The sequence below is a fragment of the Orycteropus afer genome, unplaced genomic scaffold (genome assembly GCF_000298275.1).
Source record: "Orycteropus afer afer isolate SDZICR_OR568_19922 unplaced genomic scaffold, OryAfe1.0 scaffold00068, whole genome shotgun sequence".
Lineage (NCBI taxonomy): Eukaryota > Metazoa > Chordata > Mammalia > Tubulidentata > Orycteropodidae > Orycteropus > Orycteropus afer.
This window is the reverse complement of record NW_006921655.1, coordinates 1,702,429-1,713,911: the sequence shown is the minus strand read 5'-3', so window position 1 is coordinate 1,713,911 and position 11,483 is coordinate 1,702,429. Positions and strand designations below refer to the sequence as shown.

Here is an 11,483-nt window from a genome sequence, read left to right as displayed (position 1 = left end):
ACTCAAACAAGGCCAAGACAAGATTACTCTTGAACTTTGCTGTTCCTCACCCACTTAGGATAGTGGGTGTGCTCAATAGCTTATAGAAGGTGCTCAATAAATCTTTGTCGAGTGAAATTAATGAGTAAATGCAGTAAGTACTTGAGTTCTCTGTCCCGTTTATTAGAAATAGCTTTGAATCTCTTCTTAAAATCTGGATAAATGCTATTAAAGTTAGGTCTGCAGGTAGGTGCCTCAGGTATGTCAGTCTACACACAGGCTTTTCTCCAAGCCTAACCTGCCATTCTCCACCCTATAACCCATAGCTTTCTGCAATCCAGGTAACCTGTGGTCAAGACAACCAGGCATCTTGCAATATTCTTAACAATCCCAGACCAAATAATGAGGAGGATTATGACTACATGGACTCTAAACGTGGCCACGTTAGAGCCTTAAGCCCAGAATATGACGCAGGTGGTTCATTAGCTCCAGTCAGGCCCGTAAAGCGCACCCTGCTGAGACCTGCGGGGCTCCAACACCCGTGGCTGGGAGCCTCAGGCTCCCTCCTCCACTCGAATCTACCGTACAGCATGGCAGCTCCTGAAGCCACTACCCAAGACAGTATCTTCCGTACAAAATGGCTGCCTACGGAACGCGAATTGCACTCCTTCCCGCCTAACTACCGGAAGTTTCCTTTTGAAACGGAGGTGGCCGATACTGTGCGCGGTGAGGCAGTTGATTCGGAGCGTCTTTTGAACGAGATCCCAGAAGACTACGGGAGCAAGCAGCGATCTCCTGGGTGCGGCTCTCCCGGGACAAGGGATTGGACTGGGTGTGGAGGACGCATGGAATGGGCTAGTTCGCTCTCATCCTTCCTGAACCAAGATCGCTTCTTGGCCTTTTGGCTAGGATTAAGTCACTTCGGCGAGGGCTTCTCTTTCCCGATCTCTCCCTCGAGGTGGGGCTGGCGGGGTCGCGCCCTCCCCAAGACCTCCAGCAACTTGGCCGCCGGCGGTGCACCCGGTCACCCCGCGCTGCATAGATAACATTACTCTTGCATCCTCTAGGTTCCAGCCGTGCCGCCTCGTTACAATGACCAGCGTGGTTAAGACAGTGTACACTCTGCAGCCGCCCTCTATGTTGAGCGGCAGCCTGCCCGCAGGTAGGTGTCCAAACCCCAGCCCCCTACGGGCCCTGTAGACTGACTGGCCTGTGTAGCTAGAGAGGCAGTGAGAATGGGGGATTCAGATCACTGTCCGGGCATGGGGGCTCGGAGCAGGCTAGGCCATTCTGTCGGCTTTCACAACCTACCCTTAAAGGCAAGTTTTAGGTTTATGGTGGAAGAAGAAGGGTCAAGTGGTGGGATCTTAGATCTGCCTTGCTGTGCTCCAACACCTTGACCCGTGCTGCATCCCACCAATTGAGTTGCTAGTTGTTCTACAGTATTATCCCCATTAAACCAGGAACCCCCTTTTAACAAGTTAACACTTTTATTTCCAGAGTAGAGCTAATCTTGAGGGACTAGACTATCAGGGTCATTTGGGAAGTGGGATACTTAGGTGAGGAGGCAGTAGTTGTTTGTGCCATGGTTTGTTTTTCACATTTATACTAGTGTTTCTCATATAGTACTCGCTCAGTAAATGTTTAAGTGAAATGAGGGGTCAGTCTAGCCAAAGCAGTTGAGAATACTTTAAAAAGAAAGAGACATGATTAAAAAAACTTCTAATTGCTTTGCTATTTTGCTTTGTTACCTTGCGGGTGGTTGAAAGTCATTGCATAGGATCTGCAGTTATCAGCTGCCTAATCTAGAGGTTATAGCACAGAATAAGCTTCGGACACTAGAAAACTTGTGAGAGATTATGAAGTAGCTATTGATGAGCCTTTCACAGATGACTCCTTCCAGCTGGTTGATGAGCAGTGGTGAGATTGATCTGTGGGGGTAAACAGGCTTTTCTCCAAAGGCTTAACAGGTTGTTCTGTTGCCTCAGAACACCTGGACATTAATCCTGGCGTCAGCAAGGGACTGGGGAGTTGGCTGGAGGAACTGGAGCCATATCTCCTTACCTAGTTCTGCTGTCTTTCCCTAAATTGCCTCAGTGTCCCTTGTTCAGTGGGGAGTGACTAGCTCTCTCCAACCAAGTTGGGAGTTTTCGCAGCTTTGCTTTCTAACCTTGTCTAACACTTTATGGTCGTACAGCACCTCAATAATTAAAAAAATTTAGATTATTTTTTCCTTCCAATTTTGGGCATGGGTTATTTGTTTTTGTTTCTTCAGTAGGTAATATATGCACATGTAAAAAAAGGAGCTCTGGTAGCATAGTGCCAAGGCACTTGACTGCTAACCAGGAGGCTGGCGGTTCAAACCCACCAGCCACTCCTCGGAAGGAAGGTTGGGCAATCCTACTTCCGTAGTGATAACTGCCTCGGAAACCCAAGGAGGGGTCGCTAGGAGTCGGGGCTGACTCGATGGCAAACAACAACAACAACAAAAAAAAGATTGTTAGAAAGTGATATAAAGTGAAAAATAAGCCTCCTTTCCTTCTGCGAGAATATACAAAACAAAAAAACATTTACCGCCATCGAGTTGATTCTGACTCATGGTGACCCCTTCTTGGGTTTCCGAGGCAGTATCACTGAGGAAGCTAGATTGCCCAGTCTTCCATCTGAGAAGTGGCTGGTGGGTTTGAACCGCCAGCCTTCTGGTTAGCAGTCAGATGCTTTAAGCACTACACTACCAGAGCTCCTTCTGCGAGAATAAGAGCCAACATAAAGCTAATTTCCAAAATATGAAGATAACCCATACACCGCTCTTTCCTACTTCATCATTCTAACATCAGCCACCCACATGACACTCTCTGAGCTAACTACTCAGATTTGGGTCTCCACAAGTTCGGATTCTGCCTTGTCAGCTTCTCTGTTGGCTGTCACTAACCCCCAGTGTGTTTGTTAATTCTCTAAAATGAGCACACTTAGAATAACCCATTTATTATAACCAGAAAGGATATAAGCAGAGAGATGCATCAGGTAAGCTCTGGAAGAGATCCCTCAGGCAACTATTTCCCCCAGGCATGTGCCACACCTTGTCTGTGCAAGATGTTATTACCAATCCTAGAAGTCCCAAAAACAGAGCTCCAAGACCCAGAATCCTCTGGTCACTGGGACTTCAATGAATAGGCATGATTGACTGCATAGTGCTCCTTTCCTTCCAGAAGTTAGTTTGCCAGGTCCATGGCCTGTGTAGTCCCTACTTGCCTGGCTATCTTAGAAAGACAAAAAAATACCTTAACTCCTCAAAAAAAATAAAAGCCAAATGTAGTTCTTTGTTCCATAACTTCCCTGATATCAGCCCTCTAATTCCCTTCCTTGTGTTGTTATGTGCCATCGATTTCCCCCATAATGCAATCCTTAGGTTCTAGAAAGATGGATTATTGGGATCATTCCAGTCACTGGCCAATTTATTGTTTTGATCTGTTTGTTAACTTCTTTTTACATGGGGTGGGTTTGTTATTGGGTATAATTTATTAATACTTGAGACAGGAGAAGATAAAATACATTCCCCCAAGGATACCTTTGTAAGGAGCTCTGCTAGCATAGTGCTAAGGCACTTGACTGTTATCCAGAAGGCTGGCAGTTCAAACCCACCAGCCACTCCTTGGGAGGAAGGTTGGACAATCTACTTCTGTAGTGCTACTGCCTCAGAAACCCAAGGAGGGGTAGCTATGAGCCAGGTCTGACTTGACGGCACATAACAATAACAAGGTTACCTTTTACTTCAGAGACCTCAAAAAGAACCCCAGTAATATTTTGTGGGTAAAAGCCAAGCCAAACCCACTGCTACTGAGCTGATTCCAACTCATAGGGACCCTGTAGGGCTGAGTAGAACCTCCCCATAGGGTTTCCAAGGTCATAAATCTTGACAGAAACAGACTGCCTCATCTTTCTCCTATGGAACAACTAGTGGTTCAAATCACTGACCCTTTGGTTAGCAGCTGAATGCTTTAGCCACTGTGCTATCAGGGCTCCTTGCTTTAGGGGTAAGGGTATCTAAAATAGTCAAGGTTTCCAGTGAGTGTACTTGAAAGAATCTGTTAACTTGAGAAATTGTATTCATTCCAAACTGTTGTGCAGCTAGAGTTTTCAAAATAAAATCTTTATGAAATACAAAAACAATTTCCTGCTCCCTACTTTACCTCGCTTCTTCAACTCGTTTGATGTAACTGTTAAGGCTTTTACTTTACATCAAGCTTAAGGGAGCCATTTTACAAGGAACAAGGTGAAAAGTTAGTATAACCTAGAAGAGCTCTCTGTGTGTGTAGGGGGTGATATGTTTGCTTAACTCCAGAATAAGTTGCTTGAATTTACTGTGAAAAATAAATTGTAGAAAGATAGTCTATGGTGGAGGACTAGCACAAGGGCTGGGGAAAGGTGTTCACCTTTGGGAGAGAAGAGTGGTACAGCAGGACCATTTCTCTATTACCTGGCAATGGCCTGGCAAGAAAAATCAAAATAAAATGACAAATGGAGAGGCTTTAAACTTAATGGAAGGAGCCGTGGCGATGCAATGGTTGAGCCCTGGGCTGCTGACCAAAAGGGAAAGGTCAGCAGTTCAAACTTACCAGCCACTCTATGGGAGAGAAGACCTGGAAATATGCTCTCCAGTAAAGATTTCAGCCTAGGCAACTTTATGGGGCAGTTCTACTCTATAGGATCGTTATTCTCTGGAATCGGCTTGACGGCACGCAACAACGACAAAACTTATTGGGGAGTCCCTGGTTGGTGTAAATGCTTGAGGCACTTGGCTGCAAGCTGGAAGGTTAGAGGTTTGAGTCTACCAGAGGTGCCTCGGAAGAAATATCTGGCAATCTACTTCAGAACAATCAGCAACTGAAAACTCTATGGAATACAGTTCTACTCTGACACACTTGTAGCTTTGAGTTACAGATGACTTCAATGGCAACTAGTTATTTTGCTTTTGTTTTTAACTTAATTGAGGATAAGCAGATTAAAAGGGCTGGCGGTAAGTCAGAGTAGAGGAAGGAAAGAAGACCAGAGGAGATAATTTTAAGTTTAGGAATGTGGTAGTTCAGTTTGTATGTCAACTTGGCTGGGCCTGGGTGAGTGGCTGGGCAGCTGGTGGTAGTTATTCACCATGATGAGACTGGCAATCAACTCCATGACAGGACCTACCACAGGCAGCTGAGTAGCTGCCTTTGGGATATGGTCTGCTTCCTGTATATAAGAAGCAACTTTGGGAATGGTCTCTAGCTTATGGCCCCTTGAACCCTTCATGTAGCCATGTCATTGCTCAGCAGCCTATCATGCTCTGCCAACATTTGGACTCGCAATGGACTTGAATTACTGGCCTGCCATGTGGTTTGCTAACATTGGGACTGTGCCTTTTTACTTGTCAACCTGGGATTTGTCAGCCTCAGCAGCCAACAGCTGTCTGAGTGAAGAAACGCCTCTAGCTCCAGTGGGCCGGGAGCAGGAGGCAGAGCTGGACACCAAGGTTGAAGGGCTTTCACCCAGCCCCTAGAGCCTGGCACTTTGAACTTGGACTTAAAGCCTCCAAATTGTAAGAATAAACAATTTTATTTTATTATTGTTAAGGCCATCCCATTTGTGGTATATTCGTGTCAGAGCAGCACTAGGTAACCAGAACAAGGGATAAAAGTCTGTGAAACAACCCATAAAACTGAAGTGTTGCACTAATCCAGCAAGGAGTTATTGAATATCTGTTTATATGCTATATGCTATATGCCATATATATATATATATATATATATATATACACACACACACACACACACACTCTACTAGGGGCTGGGGTCGCAAAGGTTATCTCTTAGAGTAGTTAGGGAAACAGTCTGGCAAAGGCAGTCACCAGCCAACCAAACCAGTTGCCATGCCATCAAGTGACACCCCACCCACCCCCGTGTGCCAGAGTACAACTGTGCTCCATAGGTTTTCAGTGGCTGGTTTTTTGGAAGTAGACCTCTAGGCTCCCCCCTCCTCTGAGTGAACTTGAGCCTCTAACCTTTCAATTAGCAGACAGTTGTGTAACCGTTTGTACCAGCCAGGGACTCCTAAAACAACTATAGCAACAATTGAAAGAAAACGAAGCAGCTTGAGTATTGAGTTAGGAGGATGTGCAGGGTACCTGGGAGCTTAACAAGATGGTGCGGTTCCAGTAGTGCTTGATGAAGAATTCACCTGTGTTTTGCCTAGCTGATAACACACTACCTTTCATTTGGTTCTTTGCTTTTATCAACCCCCATATTCACATCTGTACCCTCCAGCGTTCAGTCTGCTGTTTATCACGCTTTTGGCTACTCTTAAACCACTACACTGTCAGATTTAAAGAATGTTGATTTCTATCTGTAATTAGTCTAGAAACCTTATTCTTTTGAAGTACTCTTCAAAATTGAGATTGGCCAGAATGGTTTATGACAACTTGGAATGGACCTCTGTTACACCAGGGTTGCAGCTGTTAAGTCATGCTACTTGAAGTTCCACGTGCTTATTTTCCTTTACAGACAAACAATCTCGAGCTATTTCTAAAAGCCTACTACCTGTTAAGTCCAAAGAAGTAGACATCACCAAATTTTGTCATTCAAGCGGTTCAGAGAATGATGTTACAAAAATCATCAAACCAAGACGAGAGAATGGGTAAGAGTCAGATCATTGGTATCCAGTTTGAACACCTTGCTAGAAATTGCTCAGTACTAAGAAATAGAAGGTAGGGTTTTCAGGAGCACGACATGTGAATGATTGGCCTGTGGTTAGTGATCTAGAGTGGCGTGATGCTGCTGAGCTATTTTAAAACCCTCCATGTTGTTCTGTTCTAAAGAGATATAGGAATGGTTATCACTTGTTCAGAGTGTACAAATAGCAGTATTGTCATACACCAGCCCTAAGTGATATTAATACGGTATGGGGACTACGTATTAACCTAGGTTGCTGGTCTAAGCACAGGCCAGACCCATTATAGTATGTATGTGTGATCACCCAACCCAGCATTCAGTTCACATGTAAGTAAGGTTGACCTAAGATAAGGCACACCATCTTGAGCAGGTCTGTCAGGTTGGTGATTAGGAGTGGTCAGGGAAGGGAAGCCCATTCTTTATTAATAAGTCTTTTTCAATAGTCTCTGCTAAAACAAAAGTGTGTAGACCCTCAGAGCTTCCCCAGCTTGTGCTGTTTTCTCTAGTTCTTTCCTCAGTAACTCAGGCTATTTTTGTGTGTGTGCCTTGTTCACAACACACATAACAATAGTACTGTGGTTTTCTGATTAATTTTTTTGTTTTTGCTTCTCTAGGCAAATGAAAGCTGCAGACACAGCCATCAGGAAGAACATAAGAAAGAGGTGAGTGGAAATCAGGGTAAATGAAACTTGGCCACCATTACAGGGTGGCTCTCAATCCTGGTTGTACATCAGAATCACTCATGGTGCTTGTTTATGTGTTAGAGTCCGGGTTCCACCCAGACACCTGAATGGGATTTTCAGAGGTGAGACAACAGATCTGAGAACCACTCTCAGGACACACATCTGTAATGCTACTATCTTAAATACCAGATGAGAACTTTTGGGCTCGCTGCCAGGACCCTAGCTGCCCTTCAAAATAGAAAACAAGAGTTGGAGGCCTTCAGGATAAGAGGGGCTTTGTGTGGTTAATAATCTTTAAAAAAAAAAAAATTGTCTTCAAATCAGTTCCAACCCAAGGCTGTCCCATGTGTGCAGCATAGAACTGTTCCATAGGGTTTTCACCTTTAGGAAGCAGATTTCCAGGCCTTTCTTCTGAGGTCCCTCTGGGTGGTTTTGAACTACTGATATTTCAGTTAGTAGTTGGGCACTTAACCAGTTCCACCACCCATGGATATTACTTATTATTCTTGGCATGTGTCAGCAGTTGTGCTACGAACTATATATGTATTCTCTCATTTACTCTTCATAATAATAATATGAGATACAGGAATTGCTTTAATTCTAGAAATGAGGAAACAGCCTTAGAGAGGATATGTAACCCACTGAAGGTCATGTGCCACTATGTGACAAAGCTGGGATTTAGATCCTTGTTTGTGGAATTCCATAGCCCACACTCTTAACCCCTCTATTTCTTCATATGAGTACAGTTATTATTACAGCTGCAAACCATCAAATAAGCAGAAATCAGAGGAGGAGCTCAAGGATAAGAACCAGCTCTTAGAGGCAGTCAACAAACAGTTGCATCTGAAGTTGACTGAAACTCAGGTAAGAGACATACTTGATCTGTCATTAGCTGCCACAAGGACATTGCATGTGGAATCCTGAGGGATACTGTCCTGGGTGGGAGCAAGCTTGTAATGATCGGGTCCCTGAGGCCAGAAATAAAGGACAAAAGGCTATCTAAGAGTAAGGGAAACAAAGACCACCCCTGGAGAGTGGGACAGGCTGGATTTTGATCTGTCTGTGTGCATCCCCACAGGGAGAGCTGAAGGACCTGACTCAGAAGGTGGAGCTGCTGGAGAAGTTTCAGGACAATTGTTTGGCAATTTTGGAGAGCAAGGGCATCAATCCAGGTGAGAGACAGCACCCACTTGACTTCAAAGGAATCAGTGCACTTTCATTCCTTCCCGAGTTGATTCTGGACTGTTGACTATCTAGAATCCAGAATGATATCAGTGAAGCCGGTGGGGGAAGGGGTCATTCAGCAAAGCCCTAAAGGTTTTGGAAGCTTCTTTTATTCAGCTGCTTTCTCCTTTATGTGATGCTGAGTTTGTTTAACAGAACTCTAGGGATGGTAGAAGGAAAGGCTTATCTCTTCCTTATCTGAACACTTTATGTCATTCATGTGGTGCCAACAAATAGATCAGAAGGCATTCTATTTCTTTCAAGGGAGAGAGCACCTTGGTATCTTTTCCAGGTGGGAAGAGGGAGACATAATACCATTTAAAAGATTCCTAAACCTGGGTAATCATCAGAATCATTCATTGTGTTTAAATGTGATTCCTTTTCTGGCCACATCTTTGGAAAACGGAGTCTATAGCAAAACAGAGAACAAATGAAGGAATTGCTCAAAGTTTAAGGGGGACCTTGGACTGAATTGAGGAAGCAGCTTGGAAATGGCCTCTTTGCATGAGGAAGTATTGACTTTCAATGGTACTAGTTAACCTGTAGGTTGCATTTTAGGATATATTTGTTATAGTCATTATAAACACTTTTCAAGCCTTGAGTTGCAGTGTTAAAGGATTCTGTGGACAAAATATTGAAACATCAAAAGAAGATGGAAGTAATACACAGTCACTGTACCAAGAAAGAATTGGTCAATGTTCAACCATTTCAGTAACCGATGGTATTGAAGGAAGAAGTCCAAGCTGCACTGACAGAATTGGCCAAAAACAAGGCTCCAGGAATTGACACAATACCAATTGAGATGTTTCAACAAATGGACTCAATGCTGGAAGCCCTCACTTGTCTATGCCAAGAAATCTGAAATACCACTACCTACTCAACCAACTGGAAGATATCTATATGTGTGCCCATTCCAAAGAAAGGCAATCCAACAGAATACAGAAGTTTTCAAACAAAATCATAGCTATCATGCACAAGTAAAGTTTTACTGAAAATAATTCAAAAACATTTGCAGTAATTCATCAATGGGGAACTGCCAGAAATTAAAACCAGTTTCAGAAGAGGATGTGGAACAAGAGATATCATTGCTGATGTCAGATGGATCTTGGCTGAAAGAGAATGTTAGAATGATGTTTTCTGTGTTTTATTGGCTATGCAAAAGCATGTGACTGTGGATCATAACAAATTATGAATATTTTGAAGAATGGGTATTCCACAACACTTAATTATGCTCATGAGGAACCTGTATATGTAGACTAAGAGGCAGTTCAAACAGAAGTAGGGGACACTTCATGGTTTAAAACAGGAAAGGTGTACGTCAGAGCTTTATCCTTTCACTATACTTATTCAGTGTGTATGCTGAGTAAATAATACAAGAAGCTAGACTATATGAAGAAGAACACAGCATCAGGATTAGAGGAAAACTCATTAACAACCTCCAATATGTAGATGACACAACCTTGCTTGCTAAAAGTGAAGAAGACTTGAAGTAATTAGTAATGAAGATCAAAGATTACAGTCTTCAGTATGGATTATACCTCAACATAAAGAAAAGAATAATTCTCACAACTGGACCAATAAGCAACATTACAATAAATGGAGAAAAGGTTGAGGTTATCAGGGATTTCATTTTACTTGGATTCACAGTCAATGCCCATGGAAGTAAGTCAGGAAATCAAATGATTTATTGCATTGGGCAAATCTCTTGCTAAAGACTTCTTAAAGTGTTAAATACCGATGATGTCACTTTGAAGACTAAAGTGCACCTGACCAAAGCCATGGTATTTTCTGTCACACCTCGTATGCATGTGAAAGCTGAACAATGAATAAAGAAGACCAAAGAAGAATTGATGCATTTGAATTATGGTGTTGGTGAAGAATATTGAACCATGGACTGCCAGGAGAACAAACAAATCTGTCTTACAAGAACTTCCAGGAAGCTCCTTAGAAGCAAGGAGGGTGAGACTTTGTGTCACATACTTTGGACATGTTATCAGGAGGGACCAGTCCCTGGAGAAGGATATCATACTTGATAGAGTGTCAAGGAAAAGTGGAAGACCTTCAATGACATGTGGTTACAACAGTGGGCTCAAGCATAGCAATGATTGTGAGGATGACACAGGACCAGGCAGTGTTTGTTCTGTTGTACATAGGATTGCTGTGAGTCAGAACCAACTTGATGGGGCTGACAACACATACATACTTTTTGTATAATTTTAATTTGTGATATGCATATACTACATTTACCTAATAATTTTTTAAGGTCTAAAAGCCATTTAAAAATAGCTTTGTGGGAGTTCTGATAACATGGCAGAATAGGCAGACAGACTACACAGACCCTCTTCAACAAGGAAAAGAGAAACCAGTTGATCCAGATACAGAAGATAATCCTGGAGCCCTGAACTTTGAAAGGAAGGATACAGAAGTGTTTACTAAACTCCAACTAGTAGAAGAACCTGCATGAAAATACTGAATAAGGAGACAAATGGAGCTGTGGACTGTCACCGATCCTGATGGCATGGACAGTTTGGATATGGCCAAGTGGTGTTAGGACCTAAGAATTAACCTAACAATCAGCCCTGCTCACCAAGGGCTGCAAGGAGGACTACACTGGTAGGTGATGACAAAAGGGAAACAGCAAAGAAAGCGGCAAACTGAGCTGTGGAGTTTTGGCTGTCTGGAGGGTGCAGCCATTTTGAATGTTTACAAGTGGTTAGACCATTTTGGATATTTAAAACGACAGCTGCAAAAACGTCAAGGAGGCCACATGTTCCGACCTCCTCTAACCTTACAAGAGGAAGACAGGATTACCAGCAGTAACCCAAGGCCTATTCCTACAAGGCCAGATATGCTGCCTCCCTCCAGCCCTTTCACCAACCATTCCTCCCAAAGC

General features: G+C 43.3%; 1 protein-coding gene across 1 annotated transcript in view; it reads left to right on the top strand.

Moving 5' to 3' along the window:
* Positions 1 to 569: 569 nt before the first annotated feature.
* KNSTRN (kinetochore localized astrin (SPAG5) binding protein) overlaps positions 570 to 11,483 on the top strand; it is a 32,144-nt gene continuing 21,230 nt past the window's right edge. Inside the window, exons 1-6 of the mRNA XM_007940451.1 lie at positions 570 to 778; positions 1,047 to 1,141; positions 6,516 to 6,648; positions 7,298 to 7,345; positions 8,125 to 8,230; positions 8,445 to 8,538. Of these exons, the coding sequence (XP_007938642.1) occupies positions 570 to 778; positions 1,047 to 1,141; positions 6,516 to 6,648; positions 7,298 to 7,345; positions 8,125 to 8,230; positions 8,445 to 8,538 (685 nt within the window). The remainder of the gene's footprint in view (positions 779 to 1,046; positions 1,142 to 6,515; positions 6,649 to 7,297; positions 7,346 to 8,124; positions 8,231 to 8,444; positions 8,539 to 11,483) is intronic.